At 43.3% G+C, this 24,800-nt stretch overlaps 1 protein-coding gene across 1 annotated transcript in view; it reads left to right on the forward strand.

Annotated features, from left to right (window-relative positions):
• The window catches only part of LOC138964911 (transient receptor potential cation channel subfamily V member 6-like), a 40,878-nt gene that overhangs the window by 10,442 nt on the left and 5,636 nt on the right, over positions 1-24,800 (forward strand). Inside the window, exons 4-13 of the mRNA XM_070336986.1 lie at positions 2,837-2,995; positions 3,287-3,441; positions 6,301-6,444; positions 6,651-6,732; positions 8,259-8,374; positions 8,950-9,066; positions 10,417-10,524; positions 11,349-11,500; positions 20,294-20,403; positions 20,895-21,007. Of these exons, the coding sequence (XP_070193087.1) occupies positions 2,837-2,995; positions 3,287-3,441; positions 6,301-6,444; positions 6,651-6,732; positions 8,259-8,374; positions 8,950-9,066; positions 10,417-10,524; positions 11,349-11,500; positions 20,294-20,403; positions 20,895-21,007 (1,256 nt within the window). The remainder of the gene's footprint in view (positions 1-2,836; positions 2,996-3,286; positions 3,442-6,300; positions 6,445-6,650; positions 6,733-8,258; positions 8,375-8,949; positions 9,067-10,416; positions 10,525-11,348; positions 11,501-20,293; positions 20,404-20,894; positions 21,008-24,800) is intronic.

A 24,800-nucleotide genomic window follows, 5' to 3' on the forward strand; every position in this document is an offset into this window, starting at 1 on the left:
GAGGGAAATACATTATACTTACAAAAGTGAGTCTATATACTCACCGACATCGTCCGCCTGTCCTTCCGGGCGTCCGGGCGTCGTCCCCCCCGTCCGTCTGCGAAACCTTTAACATTGTATATTTCTTGGACACTATTAAGTCTATCAACACCAATTGTGGCCTGATGGTGTATGGTTACAAGATCTTCAGAAACATGTTTGGCAACTTGACCTCACTTCAAGGTCAAGGTCACAGGGTCCTTCAAAGTTGAAATGTATATATTTTGAAGTGACCTTGACCTTGAACTATTGAAAAATATTGTTTTTCTCAGTTTTATTGTAAAATTATTCTGAAAGAAAGATCAAGGTCTGTTCAGCATGTGAGTCGTGTGGGCTTTGCCCTTCTTGTTTTTAATAAAAATTGCAAACGGAATCGAATTTCAAAGAAATACCCCAAAAAGATAGAAAAACGTCAAATTCTACCGAAGTTGCTAAGCCGATCACGTGACTTTCAGAGATCGGCGAATCGCTACAGAAGATCCACACGGGAGTATTCCCTAATATACACAGGGAAAACACCTACAGGAAATCAACCTACAGGGAGTACACCCACATTTGGTCGACATGATAGACCCCTAATTCTGACCTTGTGTATGGCTAAAGAAAAGTCCTTATTAGTGGGTGCATGAGTGTATTGCACTGCACTTTCAGACATGGCCTAGTGTTATTTCTTATTGATCTCTTGAAGAAACTGTACAGGAAAAGGTTGATACACAGAAATGCATCAGCTGCTTTGTACAGACTGACATTCTATTCAGCAGCCTGACTGATGACAGCTAGCCCCAGGCTGTATGGAATAGCTTCACTGAGTATTTTAGGATTTCCTCAATTCTTCAATTTGGTATTTGGTATATATTACTGTCCTTGGATAGCGGGCGGGCAAGGACAGAAACGGCGGTTGAACGTATGCCGATAGTGGCTTTAAGTTTAACTGGTTTGAAAGCCGGCCACGCTACTGGCTATTAAGCTCTCCCCCCCCCCCCTCTCCCGCAATAGATGCTTTCGTGGGGTGGGGGGGAGGGACTCTGTGAGGATTTTTATATATGCTGTGAAAGAGCGCGCCACTGACCTGAGTGAAGTCAAGTGAAAGCAGCAAATGCATGATTTATGCAGTGTTGCTTGATATGACCTTTTTTTCTCAAAATCATGCTTCACATTTGACCTCATGTTTTTTTGCGGTAATGATCACTGGTGCAGCCTGTAGTGATTGCTGATACATTATATTAGCTTGAGGGCAATTTGTATTTTGCTTGAGGTATCATGAGTTTCGGAAAACATGCGTGCAACGATAAAATACTATAGGCCATCAGCAGCAAATAGTGGCTACAATGCGCATAGAAAGGAAAGCGCATCATATCAAGCTAACATTGTTGAGTATTCTGTATATATACACGTGTCATGTGTAAAGAAAAGATTGTGTTGAAACAATGTTCACAGTGTTTTTATTTTCAGATGCTAAAATTCTAAAAATTGCGTATACAGTAAAACCTGAGTCTAGCGGACCCTTGTTGTAACGGCCACCTGCTACATACGGACAGTTTATCATGGCACGAACACGATTTCAACAATAACTAACCTTTAACGGGCGGACACCTGCCACTTACGGACGCGGACACGATTTTTCGGACCGTAGGAAGTGTAAACACTGTCACAAACGGACACAACGTACATAAAAACGCAACTTCGAAAACTCGACTGTTATGCAGTCAGTGCTCGGCAGCCGTAGCCGTAGCACAAATGGTTGTTGATTGGTTGTCCTGTCCCTTTTCTGACCAATCAGTGGCTTGTTTAGATGAAGACCCACTTTCGCTCACTCACTTTCGCTTCGCTCACTTTCGCTTTTCCGCATTGTGGATACAGTCACAACCAAAAGCAACAGTAGACTACTGTGTTTGAAAATGGAATCTCCAGCAGGAAAAAGAAAAGCGTTGACTTTAGAGCAGGGTGTCGCTGCCTTGAAAAAACTAGATAGCGGCCAATCATGCCGAGATGTGGCGAAGGAGATGGGATGTGGTAAAACACAGATCGCGAGGATCAAATCGGAAAAAGAAGACGTGATGAAGGAGTGGGAGTCAGGTGCGCGAATCGACCAAAAAACTGTGAAACGTCGGAAAACGCAATATGAAGACCTGAACAACGCGGTATGGGAGTGGCCGTATGGCAACCATTTATCATTTACCACTCCCCCCTTCCCCCCTCCTACTAATCTTTCTCTCAATCTCTCTTTCTCTTTGTAAGCAATCGTTCGAAGGAAACAATAGTTAACACAGCTAAATTTCTGTTCCATGCATTTATGCTGAGACTAGAAAAACTGAATGAAACAAGAGCTGACCCAATTTGGTCGAGACACACTGCGGAATTTCCCGTTGAATGACTGATGAAGAGTCAGCTATTTTTAGCTTTGTGACGTCCGACTTGCGTAAGTTTGAATGCACAGTGTGTGTAGGGAACGGGGTAGGTGGGGGGGTGGGGGGATGTTGTTGTTGTTTGCTACATGTATCATTTGTTTACTCACATTTTCAGTGAGTCTCATGTTCAATCCAATAAATACATACTACAGGACTGACAAAAAGTGTCTTGTTCATTTTACGTGCTCTTTGTAAAATATTGCCCCGGCCCCTCCACCTGTGAAGAAGGGACACCTGTCTAATAGGGACACTATTACCATTCCCCAAGGGTGTCCGTTAGAGACAGGTTTTACTGTACCATTTTAATGGGCCAGATGTCAAATCCAGAGGAAACTGCATGTCATAATGGGGAACAATAAATATAAAATCTTTTAATTTTTTTGTAACAGGAGAGAGCTCTCTGCACATAGCGGTGATTCTGGATGACTTAGATGCGGTGCAGATACTGGTGAAGAACGGTGCCGCTATTCATCAAAGGGCCACTGGACGTTTCTTCCTGCCAGAAGACCAGAAAAAAAAACCACCTGCCAAAGAAACAGATTACTCCGGTTAGTGAGAAAGAGAGATTGTGTTTGTGTGTGTGCGTGTATGTGTGTGTGTTCATGTGTTTCTCTGTCTGTCTTGGTCTGTGTCTGTGAAAACGTGCATTCTTTGTCTCCATCATTAGTGTAAATGTTGCATTAAAAAAAAAACCACCTCACATTTGTGATGTGTGATAGCACGCATACATGTATATCTCGGTGACTCAGCCAGAACATATTAATTTCATGGACTGTGAGATAGCAAAATATAATTCCACAAAGCAACAGTTATAAACTCTTCTTTATTCATTATCCCAGGTTACTGTTACTATGGTGAATATCCACTGGCGTTCGCTGCGTGCCGAGGCAGCATAGGGATCTACGACTACCTGATAGACCATGGCGCAGACCCTAATGCTCAGGACTCGTTCGGCAACACTATCCTCCATATGGTGGTCATTCACGAGCAGTCGGTAAGAAGCAGAATCTGTTTTGCACACTTTTTTTCTGTTTGCTTTGCCATTACCTTTTGTTCTTTTTTAAATCACTTCTTCGAAATGTTCTCCTTTTTGTGTGTGTGTTGGGGTGGGGGGTGGGGGTGGTAGTGCCTGCACATTTTGGCTGTTTTGAAAGGGAAAATTGGAACGGGTTTTGTTTAAAATTTAATGATATACATGTATATAATTTTTTTTATTGTAAATGTTTTGTCATTAGATTTTTTGTTCTTTGATTGCAAATTTTACTTGTAGGATTAATGCAGTACAGGTTAACTGTGCCCTCTCAGCAAGCCAGTACTTTTCTTTTTCTTTGAAGAAAGGGCATCAAGATGGGGGTGGAAGGAGGGGGGGGGAGAGAAAGGAATGGATGTATACAATTATCTACCCTTAAACAAAGCTTGCTTCAACGGAGTTGAACACTTCTTGGTCCAACGTCTCCTTTTGTCTAGATTGACAAACCCAAAGATTTGACTCTTTCCGGTGCTTTGCATACAAAAAAGAATTTTCTATAGCTCAACTTTGAGCTTTTGGGCCTAGAATAATAATAATAATAATAATAATAATAATAATAAGGCTATTTATAAGGCGCAAATCTTAAAATAGTTCTAAGCACCTTACAATCAATCTTAAATATAATAATCTTAATAACAGCAACAAAACACATAACTGCCTAACAATCAATCTTCTTCTCTTCTCCTTCTTCTTCTTCTTCTTCTTCTTCTTCTTAATAAATTCTTCTTCTTCTTCTGCGTTCGTGGGCTGAAACTCCCACGTACACTCGTGTTTTTTGCACGAGTGGAATTTTACGTGTATGACCGTTTTTTACCCCGCCATTTAGGCAGCCATACGCCGTTTTCGGAGGATTCTTCTTCTTGCGTTCGCCGTCACACCATCAGTTTAGTCTGCGAGACGAATGACGTCCTGGCTTCCAGGTCTTGTCTGCTCCCATAGAGTTTGGTGCGGAGAGGGACTGATGCTGGCCACACTTTGTCTCTGATTGGTTTGAGTTGGGGGCATGTCATTAAGACATGTTCTGGAGTCTGGTCTTCCAGACCACAGGGACAGGTTGGTGATGGGGTCAGCTTCAGCTTCCTGAACATGTGGGCGTTGAGGCGACAGTGACCAGTTCGTAGTCGCATGATCACTACTTGCTGCCATCGTTCTAGGAGATGATATGCGTCTCTCGTGGATTGTGGTCGCATTGCTGCCTTCACGAGGGTTTTCTTTTCAGCGAAGCTGACCGGGTTGTCTGGTTGTTCCTCCCTGGCTCCGAGTTTGGCGAGCTCATCAGCTGTTTCATTGCCTGGAATTCCGCAGTGTGCTGGAACCCATTGCAGGACTACTCGTCGAGTCTTGGCAAGCTCCTGGAGTTTCTCCATCAGACGAGGAAGTTTGTTTCCTGCAAGGGCTTCCAAGGCAGACAGTGCATCAGAGAGGAAAACAACTTGGGGGCATTCGCTTTCCGAGTCATGAATCATGGAGGCTGCTTGCATGATGGCCTGAACTTCTGCTGCATAGTTTGAGCAGTACTTTCCTGTTGGTATCCCTGCTGTAGAAGTGTGCCCCTCAGGAGATCTGACAAGTACACCTGCTCCTCCATTGGCCACGGCGTTTGTTGCTGAACCGTCTGTATATGCGTGAATCCAGGCGTCTTCAGGGTACCGTTCAGCAATCATGGCGAGTGTTAGGGTGCGCCTGGCAGTGTCGTTCTGGGAATCTCTTGAGGTAACGTAGGGGACTGTGGTGGAGATCTGAAGATTCTTGTAGTCTTCATTCCATGGCTGCGGCAGATCTGAGAAACTGATTGGTAGTGCTGATGGAGGTACAGAGGCTTGGTGCTCTCTGGCAAGTCTCTTGCTTTCATGTAAGAAGCTGCTGCGCTTGAGGCGGTTCTTTGTCAGGTTATCCATCCTCTTCTTCATCGGATGCGCAGGCAGGCACTTGAATTTCTCTGTCTGAACCATGACCTTGGCGTCTCTCCTCTGACTGAGGGGTTGAATGGCAGCAACTTCTTCCATGGTCTTTATTGGTGTGGATCTCATCGATCCAGTAATGATCCTGAGGGCTTGGTTTTGGACCCTGTGTCCAGTGTCTGCTGGTGGGTCTTTGCTGCTGTAGACCAAGCTGTGGAGCCATACTCAAGATGGGGCCTGACTGCTCCCTGGTAGACTCGCTTGAGTATCTCTTCGTTTGCTCCCCAGCTGGTTCCGGCTAGCTTCCGCATGATGGCAAGCTTGCGCCTGGCCTTTGCTTCAGCATTGTGGATGTGGGGTTTCCAGGTCTGTTTCTTGTCAAAAGTGACACCAAGATATGTTGCCTCGTCATCACTTCTCAAGGGTGTGTCACCAAGCTTGATGGTTCCAGTCTTTTGTTTTGAGGATAGGGTGAAGAGTGTTGTGGAGGACTTTTCCTTGTTGATGGCAACACACCATTCATCTGCCCATGCCGCCAGCCGGTCAGCAGCCAGTTGCATCCTGTAGGTGGCAGTTGTGGCGTATTCCTCCTTGCACCACATCACCAAATCATCAGCATATAATGCAGCGTGGATACCTTTGGGAAGAATTTGTACAAGGTCATTGATGAAGACCAAGAAGAGTGTAGGAGAGAGGACTCCTCCTTGTGGGACACCATGTCGCAGTAGTATTTTCACAATCAATCTTAAATATAACAATCTTAATAACAGCAACTATACATATTTAAAAAAACTCAAACAAAAAACTTTAAATGAATGGAAACACAATCTCGTACACAATACACAATTCAAATAAATCGATCGTTATCAACTAACAATCACAGATCATCGCTACACATAATGATGGTAAACTCTTGTTTCAGGAAATGTTCAGACATGCTGTGCGTCATCATGTGCGTCAGTCAAGAACAGACATCTTGAACAAGCAAAGCTTGACCCCGCTGACCTTGGCAAGCAAGTTGGGCCGTGCTCACATTTTCAAGGACATGCTCGACCTTGGCAGTATAGTAAGTTTAATGACTTTTCCTGAGCGTTGCATTGCATGTTCATTTAGTTATTTAATTGCAGACTAAGGTCGTCATGTTTTTGTGTGTGTTTTTTTTATGTTAAATTGTGATTAGAGATGCATGATTATTAACTTTATTTCTGGAAATGAAAACTCCTGCCAAGTTTTTGTTTGTTTCACTGAAAATGTCCTTTTTGTGCTTTTCAGGAATTTTGGCGGTTTAGCAACGTAACTTGTTCAGCTTATCCGTTGGCTTCCATAGACTCCATTGGACCAACTGGAGATTCAAGTAAGTGCCAAAGAAACTGCTCTGAGAGTGGACTAGGACATTTGGTTTGTTGATAATCGGCCAGTGAACTATTCACTGAAAAACCTAAAATCTGGTGATAAATTTGTGAAAGAATTCTAGAGATCTTATCGTCACGCTCATAAGAATAATACCTATCTCAGTGTTAGGCATTTTTGTAGTGAAACTACAGGGGAAGCAACTGGAAGGGTATCTGTCATGTGTTAGAGAGTACAAACTCTCGGACCTATCGGAAACCATTGCCACGGTAACATAAGCAAAACTGCAGATCTCGTTTCTTGACTGTGGCACTATTCTTTATGATACAGGAAGACTTGTTTTGAGAATGTGAGGAATGCAACTGTGGGTTGTTATGCAGTTATACTGATTGAAAATATTGCTGCCAGCTCTTTATCTCACATTTATCCAGCTGTCAGTACTCCAGATAGGCAGTTTGCAACTTTTAACTAAAATGAGATGGGCAGATTATTCAGAAACCAGAGAAGGTTTTTTGCGATTTTCTCAAAACACCAAAAAATGACATAGGCAATTATCTTATGAGCGTGACATTATGTTAGATTAATAATTTGTCATTGATTTGAAAGCAAGATTTTTTGGGCATGTTGAGTGTTATTTTGTACAGCCGCTCAAAGTCCTACCAAAGTAGAGTGGACCAAAATCCACAGGAATGTTACATATTGTATCGGTCATTGTATAGTGTAACGGCGGGTCGTTTTATATACACTTACTTACAAAGCATAGTTTTGGTGTCTTGTTGGGTCAGGTTGGTACTGAATAATGTTATCATCCACCCCCTCCCCCACTTGTTGTTTAAAATTAATCCTGTATATGACCTAAAATTAAAAAAATATATAAAAAAATTAGAAAAGGGTGTCCTAGGAGGGACTTTTAGATTAGAGTTCAACTTACAAACATTATAAACAGAACATCTTCTTCTTCTTCTTCTGCGTTCGTGGGCTGAAACTCCCACGTACACTCGTGTTTTTTGCACGAGGGGAATTTTATGTGTATGACCGTTTTTTACCCCACCATTTAATCAATCAATCAATCAATGACGCTTATATCGCGCATATTCCGTGGGTACAGTTCTAGGCGCTCTGCAGTGATGCCGTGTGAGATGAAATTTTATACGGCCAGTAGATTTAGGCAGCCATACGCCGTTTTCGGAGGAGGCATGCTGGGTATTTTTGTGTTTCTATAACCCACCAAACTCTGACATGGATTACAGTATCTTTTTCGTTGCGCACTTGGTCTTGGTGTACACATGGGGGTGTTTAGACACCGAGGAGAGTCTGCACACAAAGTTGACTCTGAGAACTAAATCTCTCGCCGAACGTGGGGACGAACTCACGCTGACAGCGGCCAACTGGATACAAATCCAGCGCGCTACCGACTGAGCTACGTCCCCAACAGAACATAAAAAGATAAGGTCTTTAAAGGGGGAGGGGGGGGGGTCTTAAAACGGGGGGCTTAGAAGCGGGTACTGAATGACCTTGTAATGCTGGCAGATCGGTACTCGGCGCTGATGATCATCGTAAACGGGGAGACGGACGAACATCTGGACATGCTGGGGGGAGGAGTCATACGACAACTGCTGGACGACAAGTGGAAAACTTTTGCCAAGGTGAGAACAGGCTTGAGTCTCAGTGTAGTGATCTGAACTTTCTCATGGGCCCAACTTTCTCATTTAGCTAGTCACGGTGTAGTGATCTGAACTTTCCCCTGGGCCCAACTTTCTCATTCGGTCACTGTGCATATATGCAGACATAAAAGTGAGATCTCGGATCGTGTTTGTGTTGCGCCTATCTTTCTCCCTTTCAACCATCTTTCATGCAATCCGTTGAGCCATGTTTGGTTGCGAGTAAACAGGAAAATTGTTGTTAAGCTCAAGAAGAGGAGGAATAAATGTGTGTGTTTTTCATGTTTATTTTGTGTAATATGCCACAGGCTCCTTGTGGAAGAAGGAAGTTATTGTTGTTGTTGAAGCAGTTACAGTGGATGAGTGCATGTGCATAAAATGTACATTTACAAAAACGCGAACCAGATTAATTCAACCATTCATAGTCAAGGACTAATTACATGTAACTTTTTCAAACATTGAATACTGTATCCTTTGCCAGTTATATTTGATTTCTACCAGACCTGTTGGTTTTTGCGTTGTTCTGTGTGTCAATTGAATGGTGATGATTTTTATTGCAGAGACGATTCATAGAGCGACTGATCATTGCGTTTGTTCACTTGATATTGCTGAGTGTGGCCATCTACACGAGACCAACAGGAGACAAACTGCTGAGTTACAATGGCTATAAAGATGCTGTGAGTGCAAAATCACCCCCCCCCCCCTACCTCCCGCACCCCTTTCCCTGTCTGGTTCTCTTCATCTTCCCCTCAGCTGTTAAAAAGGTATTGATTTTATATATCAGTCTCTTCAGCCTTCCCTGTAGCAGGGGGAAAGTCAATACAACTATTTTTTTTGATGATGACGATAAAGGAGTTCGGTACATAATTATTGTCCTGAATATACTATAAACTCACAATACCTTAATATTGTTACAGCAGTCTAGACGCTGCTGCCGTTTATAACTCTGGATGCTGATGAGACAGAGTTGGTTGCAAAATGATGTCAGTAGAAGTAGGAGTAGCGGAATTCTGTCATGCTGAAACCTGTATCACAGTGAGACTGAGGTGGTTCATGTAGTATTTGTCGAGCTAATCATTCTGCTACCAAGAAATAAATGTTCAATGTTTCCTATTCTCAGACTGACCCTATTTTGCAGACTTTACAAGAATTTCCTGCCAATAAAGAATGCCAGATGCTTGTGTAAATAAAAAAAATAATAAAAAAAATAAAAAAGTTATCAACCTTAATTCTGACCCTATTTTTTTCGGGCCTTAACCCCTTCACTGCCACAGTATAACAGCATTTTGGTATTGCTGTGCGCCAGGGCAAAATGTTGCTTTCTTCAGTATAGGTTCACTAATCTGTTCACTGCTCGATCATTTATTAAGATATCTTTTAGATCTTTGGCATGTGTTTTGCTTATACCCTTGGCTATTATGTGATAACATGATCATTGGACTTTGTTTGTGATTGTTATAGTATAAATTGATATAATGACCATTTTTGTCAAAAAATGACAGTTTTCGGACTTACACACACACATTGCAGCACATAAAACCACACAAAACACTGCTAAACTGGTGTCAAACATCAGGTACTCACATTACAGCCCATAAAAGTATTCTTCTGTGTGGTAATCCATAAATCACTTCTTGTAGAGCTTCCAGAACACTGTATCGCTTGAAAACAGGTCTACAAGTTGAGGTCCGACTTTCGGCCGCCATTTTGAATACTACAGATCGGTTCGACACTTCTCAGAAAGTTTTCGCTACGTGGTACTAACTTATCCGAACGGATAAAGGGAAAGAACTATGCTTAGTAACCCTACAAGTAGTTGGACCAGTTTTCAATATTACCTCCCATTTAGTTTTCAGAAATTTCGCTGATGTAAATGTCACAAACCGAAAATGACCACGTACTTAGTACGAGCTAGGCAGTGAAGGGGTTAATTGGCATCAGGAATAACAATTTTATTTATTTTGGCCTTATTTAAAATTTGTATATATATATTATGTTAACTCCACTGTTGCGTTTTCTCTGTGCAGCTGCGTTACTTTGCTGAAGTAGTGGTGTGCGTGAGCTGTCTGTTGACTGTTGTGCTGGAGGGCATTGAGCTGGCCATACAGGGACTCTCGTCTTTCCTCAAGAACTGTGTAAGTGGAAGAATCAGTGTTTCATTTCATTTCATTTACTCTTATTATCCCAATTCTGGGAAATTCGGGTCGCTTCCTCTCAGTGGAAAGCTAGCAGCAACAAGAGTCGCGCTACCCAGGTGTGTGCGTGCTTAGATGTATTCAGCCACCTGCACTTATGGTAGAATGACCGAGGTCTTTTACGTGTCACTGTGGTGACAGGGGGGTGGAACATGGATACCGTCTCTGAGTCTGCACATAAAGTTGACCCGTGTCCGTCCCTGCCAGGATTCTAACCTGTGACCTTAGTATCACAGGTCAAGTGCTGGACTACCAACTGTGCTACCCCGGTGAGGAGGTGCTTGTTAAAACGGCAGAGCCAGAATTTTTACAATTTTAGACCTCTGAATCTCTTTAAAAACTATTTAAAAAAGTACAGATGGAGCTACAAGTGTGTGTATTAATTTAACCTTTCGCTGTCTGTAGGACGTCAGCTGATGTCGTGTGTAAACTGCTTTACTGGCAACAAACCTTTCAATAAACAACAAAAGAAGAAGAACAACAACAACAAACAAACAATTTGTGTGTGGTGTAATCATTTAAACATCAAGGGCACACTGTAAGATGTCAGTACAGGTAAATACAGGTAATGCTTCATGTACACATATTTAGTGGCAGCGAAGAGGTTAAAAATTAAGGTTTAAAAAAAAAACACCAAATGCGTGCCTGTAAACATTATCATTTTTTGCGGGAAGTGTTATTATGTTAACAAGTAATATGCTCTAGGATGTATCAATGTCAATTTTTTTTTATTGTTTAAAAAGAATGTGCTGCAATTTTTACAGTCACACGCACCGGACCAAGCTGTATACCTGCTGTCGTGTATTTCGGTGTTGGCGTGCATACCGTTCCGAGTGTTAAAAATGCCAAACGTGGAGGACATCCTGCTCATCATTGCGGCTCCAGGCTCCTGGTTCTTCCTGCTCTTCTTTGCTCGGTAAGCATGTTTCCTTGGTATTTTTTTCCAATTACGTTGGATTGCTATTTGTGTTGGACCCTTTTTCTCCTATAATGCTGCCTTCTTCAAACCGTTGCCCATAAATATATCATGTTGTGTTTTTGCTTCACAATCCTTCATAATTGCTTTTAGAGATTTTGCTTCTTGGTATTCTTCGTGTTTGTTTTATATTTGATTCTTTCTTTCTTTGTCTCCGTGTTTCTTCTCTTGCTTTTGTTGATTTTTTTTTAGATATTTTATGTGCTTTTATTGCTGTTTGTAGGCTTACCTGTGTCATTTTTTTATATGTGTGGTTTGTTTTTTTAATGTATCCAACAAGCACCCTTTACACTCTATTGTTTATTTTCATAGAGTGGCAATGTTTGTCTACCTGCGCTTCTTCGTCTGTGAATTAAATTACATTCTTATCCCAACTCACATCAATGCAATTTACTTCAGTCTAGTGCTAGGACGCTGAATCGTCACCTTGGTAACAAGGGGAGGTAACCCTAAAAAAAGAGCGACCTTGACCCTTTAATATAACGAAGTCTCGCGTGACTTCCTGACCTTGCCGCCATCTTTGAATCATACTCATACTCTCTTCAGCGCTCAGTGGACACGGACGTGTTCGTTTTCGCTCCAGCTTTTCAGCCGTTTTTGTCTGATGCTGCTTGTGTCAGACCCACACCTTGGTACTCGTGCACGTTCCTCTGCTCTCTACGTGTGTTTGGGGTGAGCTATTTTGATATTTTCATTGATAGTTTGACTTAGGTTTTGCCAGCGCTTAGCTGTTGTTTACACTTTTCACCCACCATGTCGGTTAGTGGTAAAAGGAAACTCTAAGCCAGTGGCGGAGCCTTCTCCTGTCAAATAAGCCTCCCCGTAAATCGAAAGCCTGTGCGAGTCTTGCTGTGATTATCGTCTCAGATCTCTTGTCAAATCTTCTTTCGATTTTATTATTGACATGCCTGAATTTTCCATGCCAAATTGCCTTCGGAATCAATTACAGTCGCTTCAGGTTCTAGCTCTGTTAGTGATAAGCAAGATGTTTCTGTGTTTTTGCGCTCAATGAGCTACTGTTGACATGCCTGTTTTTACCCATGCCAAAATTGTTTTAGAATCAATTACAGTTGCTTCAGGTTCTAGCTCTGTTGGTGATTTAGCTAGATGTTTGTGCCTTTTTGCGCTCTCTGAGCGCCCAGATTTCAGCACTTTCAGCAGTATTTTCGTCGACCAAGGCAGTACTGCTGTCTTTTCCTCCTGGTGTTGGCGATTCCCGTTCCCTGGGCAGGGGGCGTGTTCCTCCTTTGGCCACAGTCACGTCCGCTGACGTGCATGCGTCTTTTGATGGCAGCGACGGTTTTTCTCTTCTGCGTTCTCAGGCCTCCTCTGGTGGTCGGCCTGTTAACGATCAAGGTATTTATTCTTCGTTAGTAGCCGGGTTCTCCGGCCAAAGCGAAGATCGTATACTGGAGCAAGTAGCCACGCCGGTACGCCGCGCCGTGAGTGAAAGCCATCCCAGTGTGATGCCGCTCCGTAAGCTCGAGCGGATAGCACAGGGGGTGAGCCCAGATACGTGTTCGGTCTCACCGAACAGGGGACTTGCGTTCGTTGTCACCACCGCATGGCGATCGGTAGGTGCGGCGTCGCAGCATTCCCCGCTTCCGTCCGCCAGGGCGGAAGCAGTCCCTAGGGACACACTGCGTTCGTTGTCACCACCGCATTGCGTTCGGTAGGTGCGGCGTAGCAGCATTCCCCGCTTCCGTCCGCCAGGGCGGAAGCAGTCCCTAGGGACACACTGCGTGGGTATCGCATCCCTCGCGTGTCGTCTCTTCCGGGCAACGCTTCGCCTGACTATAGTCAGGGCAGAAGTGTTTTGCCTGGTTGCACGGATGTGCGGGACTTTGAGTCGGATTTCGGTGCTTCCGTTCAGGAAGATGAAGATTCTGACTTCCGGATGCCGCTTAAACTTCCGCAAGCAATGGCTTTGGCAGCGGAAGTGGCTTCGCGGTATTTCGAGGAGGGTGTTGCAACATCTGTTGGTTTGTTTGCACAACCTCCTTCCGCTTTCGGGGATTTCCGTTTCTGTTCTGAGAAGCAGCAGTTCCGTTTTCGGGAATCCCCGTTGGTAGCGTTTGAGCTTTCTAAGCTACTAGCTACTGTTCAGCATGGCGGTGCGTTTCACGCTGTACTGCTGTTAACAGCTCTTGGTCTGGCTCCTGTTTCAGCGCAGCCTTACCTTGCTTCTTCGTGTTTAGCCTCAGCTTTGCCTGCTGGTTTGGCTAAGAAGTTTACACTGCCGCATAACTCAGTCAGGTTGATTGACTTGTTTGCCTTGCCTCGTTCCGGTCACACCGGAACTTGCAGTCGGCAAGATGGATACAGCAGAGACAGAGTATTCCCGTTTACGGAGAATTCTCTTTTGTCTTTGGAGGAGACTGGCTTACGCTTGCTTGAGTTATTGTCTCTCTCTGAGTCCTTGCAGAGATCTCTGTCGAGATCTATCGCGTTGTCATTGGACTCATTCAAGTTTGATGGCGATGTGGTAGAGAAAGACGTCGCTTGTCTGTTAGAGAAGACGGCTACAGTAGAACAGTACGTTATACTGAGTCCTCTCTCTTGCTCTGAGGGAATAAGCACCTGATCTTTTCGAGTTCGAAAACTTTGCAAAGTTTTTTTCTCGTGTTTATCTTCTCTGCGCTTGTCAACTTCGAGTTTTGTCGTGACGCACGGGAGATGGAAGTTATGACGCTTCTAGCCGCTTTGACTAAAGTCTACTGAGCAGCGGAGCCTCCCAGCGCTTTTATTTGCACATTCCGTGCACGCGGCAGGTTCTCCTTTCCCTCTAGGATTTAAGATTTAGAGTCACTTTTGAGTCACTTTAATCTTTTCCTTTTCAGAGGTTTGCTTGTCTGGTCAGCCATCGCTTGGCTCAGGTTACAAGTAAGAGGCGGATCTACTCCGCTCTTTGTTTTTGTGGCTCATCAGGGGAGTGTTCGCACGTTTATGCTACGGTGCTTTCCTCCCCATCTTCTGGGAGGAGCCGTGAACTGCTTCAGCTTGCCACTTTTGCCTCATTTAGGCAAGGTAACAAAGCTAAGCAAACACACTTAGGGTTAGACCCTCTGCCTTAGGCAGCTTTGTGGTAGGTACGCCCATCTATGGTGCGGCATATCTCTTATTTTTCACCTTCTCGGGTGAAGCTGCTAAGGCCGCTAATTTTTCGCCTCAGTGGCGGAAAAACAAGGCAAGCTGTTAAAACAATCTCGGCTTTTACGGTTTACGGAATCGCGCTTTCTCTTTAGAGTCATAAGCTTTGGGTTCCGACAAATCGCCAGAACATGTCCAAATTTTTGGCTCACATTCTGACTCAAAATCTCTATTAGGCTCGCTGAGCTACTGTTCGTAGCCTCTCAGTCGGGTCTTTTCCGGCTAAGCCTACCTCTTGAGGCGACTTTCGCTGCGCAGCACAAAGGACTCGCAGAAATTCCTTAGTTTCAGCTTTTCTTTCTGAGAGGTTACGGAAAGAACTTAATCATCATCATGTGGCTAAACTTAGGTTTGGCACAGAAGTCTTGAGCATTGGGGTGGTTTTTCTCCCACACGCAAAAGAAGGTGACTTGTTGTTTATGTTTTGCCAGCAATGAATAGAATCACATTCCTTGAGGTCAGTGTTTCTTCTTTGGCATTACGCCTTGCAGGGCTTTCTCCCGCGAGTTAACAGGCTACACTCTCGTTGTAGCCTTCACTGCGACGGCCCCTGGATTTTTCTTAAATTTGCAATGTGCTAGGAGTTTTCTCCTACATCGCAGAATGGTACGCATTTGTTCGCCCTGTTAGATTCTTTAGCCTTCTCGGCTAGGCCGTCGAAGTGACGTCACACGTGTCACAGTATGGCATACAGGCGCCCGGTTTTACCGCGCCTTCCCCTCTGTTTATCCGAAGGTTGAATCTTGGTTTTTCATTTCAGGGATTCAGCTTTGGGTACTTTCTCAGGTCTTTCTGCACGCTTTCTAAGCGTCAATTTAGGCTGAGCCAATTTCGCTCAAAGGGCAGAGGGAGGGTACAGCTTACCTTCCCCTCAGCGATTTTTCCCAACTTTAGGTTTCTAGTACTTGATTTTCCAGTTAAGGAAACCTTGGTTTTATACGGAAGCCGTATTCTATCCCTAGGCCAGTTCTCTTACTTTGAGATTATTTTCTCAAGGTTTTTTGAACTGACTTCATGTAATGCCTCTAATGTTACGGTCATCGGGAAACTGAAATTTGAAGACGCTCACGCACCCTCTCTCGGGATGGGAGCTTAGTCTAAGAGCGTATCGGGTTACTGATACCCTCGCGGCTTTTCCCAATTGCGGGCTGGGCTATCATAGTACTAGCATGCAATCAGGTTTTTCAATACTCCTTACGTTTCACTCCTGATTTTGCAATAGGGAAAGTTTACCCTCATCTTTGTAGCCTCGGCTTAGTCTTTTTCGTTTTTCAGCAAAGGCCGCAATTCGGTCTCGTTCTGACCACCGAGGTTAAGCGTCATCGGTCTCGGTTGCTACCGGGACGGGTGACCGTTTTTGAATATGGGCCTTTCAGGCATTCTTTCTAACTTTCAAGCTGTGGCCTTATGGCTTCAGCTATTGTACTGCTGTTTACTCACACTCGAACTCAGTGGCGCTTTGCTCCCGCGAGGCATTCTTTTCCGGTTAACAGAAGTTCGCCCTCTTTATTTCAAGCCACGGTGTAGGGAGATGGGTACTTTGCTCTCTCTGACACCACTCCCTTAGCCATCGAGGACAATGGTTGTCTTCTCTGGGCTTGTTTTCCTATCAGAGCTTCATCCTTTTATTTGAAAGGATCAGTGGCATTCTGTCACACTCCCGCAAACGGGTCCTTCCTCCTCACTTGTTAGCCTTTTGAGATAAGGCAGTAAGGTGAAGGAAAAGGGGGGGGGTGAGTGTATTTTGTATCTTGGACTATTCTCTTTTGAGCTCTGTCCAGACGGTTTGTTAGAACATGGGCCTATTTCTGTGCCTTACGTGAATTAGGCTATGCTTCTCCCTAATCTTGTCAGTGTGACTTGTTTAGCTCGCATTATAAGATGACAGGTCTCTTTTCTCAGAGAGACCATATACTGGATAGGGTTCAATACAAAAGACCACTTCAAGACAAGTCTGGGTCTTTTGGTTTCGGAGTTTTAATGCTCCACAGGTTTTGAACCGCTGCATTCTGCTAGCCTTCATAAACATTACGTGAAACGTTCTTCCTTTTCTCCTAGCTGCAGCGCGCAGAGGTAGCGAGATTCACACACTCTTTGGCTTACAGTGTTATGTAGGTTTCAATAGAGGCTCTCTACCTCACTCTGTTTCTGGCCAGACTTTTTGTCAGGCATCAACAACTAGGACAACCATCTCTGATGGTTTTTATAGTTTTCCTCTTTCTAAGATTCTTGCCATAGGCGATCCATTGTTATGAATCTGATCAGTTATCTCATTATGCTCCTTCCTGTCCTTTACAGGAGGTTTAAAGGTTCATAAGCAAAACTACTCTTATCGTTTTTGATCACAAGGGTAGACAGGTTCTTATCTACGTTGGTGTTCAAATTAGTAGGATATCCCGAGGTCCTTGACTTCTTCTACTGGATATCGTAGGAGCTCTCTATCATCCTTTACCTGCGTGGCTTTTGCAGCGCGCGGCGTTACGGTTCTAACGCTCTTCAAGCAATGGTTGCAGCTGGGTATATTTTTTTGCCTAGCTTATAGATTGAGCAGCCCACCGCCTTTATTAGCAATCTGCATTTATGTGAGTTGGGATAAGAATGTAATTTAATTATAAATTTTAATAATAAATTTTAATTTGATTATATACTTACCCAACTCACATAGTGAATACCCTCCCACCTGCCCCGCTTTTGAGGGTTTTGTGGTTTCCTAAAAAAAAGAGGGGTTTTTCTGTTCGCTTTCGATCGTATGAGTATGATTCAAAGATGGCGGCAAGGTCAGGAAGTCACGCGAGACTTCGTTATATTAAAGGGTCAAGGTCGCTCTTTTTTTAGGGTTACCTCCCCTTGTTACCAAGGTGACGATTCAGCGTCCTAGCACTAGACTGAAGTAAATTGCATTTATGTGAGTTGGGTAAGTATATAATCAAATTAAAATTTATTATTAAAATTTATAATTTCTCTTGCGCAGCAGTTTCGAATTCAGGTGCTACAGCTTTTCTTTGCTATCCGATGTTATCCTCACTCAGATTATTCAGTATTTCCATCCAATTTCTATGTAACAAAAAACAATGGAACCCCCGTTTAAACACTTCAAGTCGAAGTCATTACCTCCCTTTTTGAGACCTTGGTTTTCAGATTTTCTGTTTATAACCTCTGTAAATTTACCTCCATTTTAAGGCTCCCTCCTTTTTAAGACCTGGTTTTCTCAAAAGTGTTGGCAGATCTTAACAAAAAAGGGGGGAGAGGGGGGGGGGGGAGTCCACTGTAGCACCACCTCTGCTGTGGCTTACTGGTTTAAATATCGGTTAATTCTCACCTACTCTTTGCCTTAATGTGTTTTGATTTGTTATTGTGTCTTGTAGTTGTAACTATGATGTTGTCTTTCCCCCTAGTGTGTTTATTTTTATTTTATTTTAATTTACACATTTGTGAATGGCTGTTATTGTTTCAGAGGCATTACATTGACTGGCCCCAGCATTGTCACTATGTTCCTGATGGTGCAGAATGACCTGCGCCGATTCTCTATCATCTACCTGATCTTCCTCTGTGCTTTCTCCCAGTGTACTCATTCCCTTTTCCTCAATGTCTTTTCCTTTGCTTGCTGCAGTTGTGTGTGCATGCTCACGTTTGTTTTGTGGAGTTTTGCACAGGAGAGCGAGACAATTTAATTTTTAGTATTGGAGTGATAGAAAAAAAGGTTTGATATTGTACTTATTTGTTTTAGTGAAAGAATTATATAATGCTTATCGATGAGAAGTGTTTTGTTAGTAGATTTATTACGATAGTATGTGTCGATCGTCTGTCGTCAAACACTATACTTTGTGCCACTAGAAGTCTTGTACAATGCAAACGCCATAGTTTTCTGTTTCTCTATTTGTCTGTCTTTGTGATTTTGGCTAAAAAGCTCAAATAACTGATAATGGTATAGTACAGTGAGTGCATGAGCATATAACACGGACAAGAAAAGTTTTGCATGTCTTATCTTCGGCTTTCTTTGTTTTTAACACTTTTAGGAAAAAAAGCATGTGAACTCCTGTTTTTTGGTTTTTTTTAATAGCTAATTTACATCATGTTCCAGTTAGTTTACAATTTGCAAGATCTTTCAGCAGTTCATTAAGAATTGCTTTTCTCATAATATAACAGTTTGCATGCAGTGAGCATTCATTTAATTCCTTTTTTGTGTGTGTGCATGACTTCTGTTTTATTTCCATGTTTGTTGCATGTGTAATATGTGTTGTTTCTTTGTTGTTGAATGTTTGTTGTTGTTGGGTTGTGGTGTTGTTTTTTTGTGGTTTTTTTTTTGGGGGGGGGGGGGGGGGGGGCATTTTGAACTTGAGATGACATTAATATATTTGGCCCACTTAGTGGACACCGAATTATCGTTTTTATATACTTCTCATGAATCCATAATGTGACCTACAAACGTGTGTTTATTATCAGCTTTGTCAAAATGGTGTAAAGATAGAGATTTTCACTCAGAGATGACAAATGTTCTTTGATAGCTGGTGAAGCCAGTGTGTCACTGTTGCAGCTTTCTGTGAGAGGATGGAGGTTGTCCAGTAATAATTGCTGTTTGTTCGTCTAGATGTTTTAGTTGTGTTTTCTTACTCAATTCTCCTTTCTCTTAAGTTTGACATAAATGTATCATTAGTCAAAAAACGATAATTGTTTATTTATGGAATGTCAAATGGTCGACACAATAAAACATTCATTCAAACTTCAACCTCATGTGGCTCCTGTTTAAACATGACCCTAAACAATGTGTCATGTATTTCAGTAACCCCCCGCGGGTTAGGGGGAAGAATTTACCCGATGCTCCCCAGCATGTCGTAAGAGGCGACTAACGGATTCTGTTTCTCTTTTTACCCTTGTTAAGTGTTTCTTGTATAGAATATAGTCAATTTTTGTAAAGATTTTAGTCAAGCAGTATGTAAGAAATGTTAAGTCCTTTGTACTGGAAACTTGCATTCTCCCAGTAAGGTAATACATTGTACTACGTTGCAAGCCCCTGGAGCAAATTTTTGATTAGTGCTTTTGTGAACAAGAAACAATTGACAAGTGGCTCTATCCCATCTCCCCCCTTTCCCCGTCGCGATATAACCTTCGTGGTTGAAAACGACGTTTAGCACCAAATAAAGAAAGAAAGAAAGTATTTCAGTATTACAGTGGTATCTGCAATATGAAAGGACACCTTTGGGACCTGAGTCAAAAGTGTCCCTACATTTCAGGTGGCCTGTCATGACAGGTATATTTTGGTCAAGATAATAGAAATAGGGACAACAGATGGTGTCCTTTGTTGGGAGGTGGCCTGTCATGACAGGTATATTTTGGTCAAGATAATAGAAATAGGGACAACAGATGGTGTCCTTTGTTGGGAGGTGGCCTGTCATCAGAGGGGCCTCACATCACAGGTACCACTGTATTCAATCGCACCAAAACTCTTCTTACTGTTTAAAGCACAGATTGTTGTTAGCTGATTAAATCATGCACTGTCCTTTTTATGAACAGCTCGTCCGTGTTTTCTTAGCACTGTGCACAAATCTAACCCTGGGGTGTGTGCGTTTCCGTTTGTCTTTGCAGTGGTGCCCGACTAACAGGCCCCTTTGTCACCATGATCTACAAAATGATATCAGGCGATCTCCTCCGTTTCTCCATAATTTATTGCATATTTTTGGTGGGATTCACACAAGGTATGCTGTAAATTTGAATAGATTGTCAGATATGCCAATGTTAGGAGAAAAGTCAGACATTTGATAAAGTAATGCTAATTGCGGATTAAGTGGTTGAATGAGTCGACCCGTCAGCATTGAGGAATATGGGTTTCATGTTTGATACTACATGTACTTACTGGGCTTTCAATTGAGACTTCTCCAAAATATTGCTGACAAATCTTATTCGAACCCTTGATTATATTCTGTTGTTTAGTTTGCAAAACTGTGAATAAAACTAAGAAAAGCAGTGTTTATAAATTCAAGCAGGATATTGTGTAACTGGTAGGCTTTCTTATGTTGTAAAGAATATTAGAGTGAACATCTCAAGATGGTGTTTTCATTTAGCAGTAAGTAATCAGCTAGGAAGAGATATAACATTGGTTTTGCTGTTATACTAGTGTACAGTCAGATTATATAGCCACCGGCATGATTCATTTGTCGAGTCCTCACTTGCTGTCATGTTTTTGCAGGTTTCTACTTCCTGTTCCGGGATGTGACGAGCGACAACTCTGATGTCGCTAAATTTTCCACACTGCCTGACACCATCCTTAACCTTTTCCAGATGACCTTGGGAGAGTTCAAGGTCAGTGTTTGACCTTTTTGGCTTACAGTTTCTTTTCAACTGTTGGATTCTGCATTGTTTATATGTGACCCTCCACTACGAAATGAGTCGCATGTCACCTCGCGCGGTTCTGCGCTAGGCTTAATATAAGTCCGGGGAGTGTCTGGTAACAGTGTGAGGGTCAACTTAGTCACAGGCTTATAACTCAAACAGAGTTTTTGCTCTTTTCTAAAACGGTTTTCACCACTGGATAGAGCAAAAAACTCTTTAGGAAAATGTAAGAATATGAAAATCATGCAAAGGTGACATGCGACTCATACCGTCGTGGAGGGTCACATATTTGATGACAGATTTCATGCAAAATGAGAATTGTGTGTGCTTCTGCTATATAAAAAAACGCTCGCGCTGGACCCGAGTACTCTTCAGATTGGCTCGCTCCCCCAGTATGAAAGTTTTTGTCTTGTGCACGTTTAAGACCGAGTGATTGATCTGTGTGAATTACAGGCATTCCCTTTGCTATATAAATACATTGCATGCGAGCCGAGGATGTGCGTGGTGACTGGCCTTTCTCTTTTATTTGTAATTTGATCACAGTGAAAATGCACACACACACATTCACACACACACACACACACACACACATACTCTCTCTCCCTCACTCCCTCTCACTCTCCCTCTCTCTCTTCCACACACACACACACACACACACACACACACACACACACACACACACACGAGTACAGACTCATGCACGCGCACGCGCACACACACACACACACACACACACACACACACACACACACACACACACAGTAACACTAACACATGTGCACAAAATGAACACACACACCGCGCGAGAGAAAAAGACGTCAAAGACATTTGACCGTGACGTAATCTTTTTATGACGCTATATTTCTCGTCAATGTGTGACGCGTTCGGCTGTTCTATGAGACTGCCTGGCTGGCTGTGGCTCCGCGAATTCCCCCCGCCGCCAAGTCGTTTTTTTGTGGTTTATTTCGCATTTAGGTCCCAGGTAACATTATGAAGTTTTAATACGATCAATCGGACCTATTATCAAGTTAGTGTATCAACTTTTGAACGAACTGCGCCCAGTAGTTTCCCAGCAATAAGCTGTTAAGTTGAGACACACACACAGACACACAGACAATTAAAGTCTGCTGGACCCTTGTACTAGCGTACTCGGGGATAATATGACATTGTTCTCAGAGCCGTCCTGATTTTGAGTAAAATTTGTACAGCAGTCCCTCTCATGAACGGACATCCTTGGGCCATAGCAAAACTGTCCGTACATTGCAGGTGTCCGGTCACGGGAGGGGTGACCACACCACCCCCTCCCCCATACACTCACACAGAGACACACAAACAACAGGATTGAGTCTATGCTAATCACTTCTTGTGGCTACTAAACAATAAACTCCTAATACTTCTTTAAACGTTCTGTAAAAATGATTTGTATGAAAAGTGTTGAAAAGAAGAGATAAAATAAATCCTCAAGGCAGTGAACACACTCACCATGCACTGACATACGAAAGCAGCCACACAAACACAGCACAGAGGAGCGTGTGCAGATGCTAATTTGCAAGAATAAGCTTGAAAACCAGTTTGAATAAATAGCAGCAGATAGAGCTGCATGTCATAATCATGTAATTTATTTTCATCTTGTCTGGGCTTTATTGACTGCATGCCGATCATGTGGCATGGCAGTGACTTTTCACTCTTCAGTCGGAAATACACTGTACATAACACAGCTCCCACTCTCCCTCACTAATGCCTATCCCAAGCCGTGACAACTGATGCTTGGAAATTGTGTGGAAGAGTACACCTCTCTATTTCTCTCCAATGCTCTTCCTGCTGACATGCAGTGACACCGGACACCCCACAGAGTTTAGCCAGGTACCCCTCCACCCCCCCTCTCCCTCTCTCTCTCACTCCCTCCAGTCACGTACTGTTTGGGGCTGTGGCCAGAGAGGTCAGCTCCAACTGTTCACTCAGAGCAAAACCAGTTGACTGTGTCATAACTTTTGACAAAGCAAGACAACTGAAGGGATCACAGATTAGGCAACCGACTCACTGAGGGGAAACAAGAGTATCTTGTCAATGAAAGAGGTTACACACAGACACACGATGCTGAGAAATGTGGCCGGTTTTTCACTCTCTTTTGCTCAGGACCTTCATCCACTGTGGTTTCTGTTGTTTACGTCCAACAGACAAGAATAAAGAGCACAGTGCAGTTTCATGTTGGCATCTTCGCATGTACTCCACTCGATCCTGACCAAAACTACCCCCCTCCTGATGGGTACAGGTGCACTCAAGTTACCAAGAGCCGGACTGCTCTGTTATCGATTTTGTTGTGGTGAAAATTTGACGATGGTCTGTCCGTACATTGGAGGTATGACCTGCTGTTGGGACCGAAAATGAGTGTCCGCGTCCACGTTTTGCAGGTGTCCGTTTAAGGGGGGGCAAATATAGAAGGAAAACACTCCGTGCCGAGCAAATGTGTCCGTACATGTCAGGTGTCCGCTCACGCCGGGGGCCGTACATTGCAGGGACTGCTGTATGTAAATTGTAGTTTACACAATATTTGTGTAAACTGAAGACTGGCATTAAACAAATATATATAACTAGAATGAATACCCGCTTCGCCGGGTAGCCGGCTTCGCCGGGAAGAGGTACTTAGAGCCGTACGCCGGCTTCGCCGGGTCCGAACAATGGACCCACCAAGCTTAGGTCCCTCCCAGATTCGTGGAATGGGAACAGCACGAAAATGATTCAGTGGCCATAATGCCATTCCTGACCATATCAAGTCCCATCCTTGTCGACGAATGTAACCGTGTTAATCACCTTTGGAGGCGAACTCCACTCAAACAGGATTGAGCAATTTATAGCTTATCTGTAAGCCCTTTTGAACTGTTATGGCTTCTCAAAGGAAGGCCAGTACATACAAATACACAAAAGCCGCCAGACCACATCACAAACAGAACTGAACAATCCCCAGGTGTTGCTCACATAGAGAGACACACACACACACACACACAAACACAGAGAAGCCGTATATATAGAGAGATAGATGACAGTGTATTTTTCGCGTGGCTATAAATTGATTCGACCTTTGCACTTTTACAGTGAGGATAATTTACGGGTCCAATTTACGTTCTGGACACTGCGGTGACCTTCTAAAAATAGTAACAGAACGCCGGGAATATCCGAAGACGCCCCACTCATACTATAGTGCACCATACGAAGGAAGGGAGGTAAACGCTGAAAACCTGGAGAAGATGAGAAGATAAGGAAGAGTTACTTATAATGGTGAAATGAACACAAAAACCAAAATCGGTTCTGCGCTGCGCGCTGAGAGCACGTGTTGAAATATCTCATCGATGATATTGTGTCCGGGGTGTAGCTGAATACGGTGTCCAAATTTGAAAAAGATCCACCGAGAACTTTGGCTTTGGTGTGTCGGTATGGGGGCCCGGGTAGCTGAGGTGGAACCAAAATAGCTGAGGTGGAACCAAAATCGGTTCAGCGCTGCGCGCTGAGAGCACGTGTTGAAATATCGACCAGGTTGTGTCCTGTCCCGGGTCTACCTGAATATGCCCACCAAATTTGAAGCAGATCCATCGAGAACTTTGGCCGTGCATCGCGAACTCACACACAGACACACACACAGACACACAGACACAAGTCGTATATATATATAGATTCAGATTTTTTGTTGTTGGTATGCACATAAACACATACAATGTAATGGAAAAAAAAGGTAGATTGTATGATCAGATAACTGTACATTCACTGT

The sequence above is a fragment of the Littorina saxatilis genome, linkage group LG4, assembly GCF_037325665.1.
Source record: "Littorina saxatilis isolate snail1 linkage group LG4, US_GU_Lsax_2.0, whole genome shotgun sequence".
NCBI classification, from domain to species: domain Eukaryota; kingdom Metazoa; phylum Mollusca; class Gastropoda; order Littorinimorpha; family Littorinidae; genus Littorina; species Littorina saxatilis.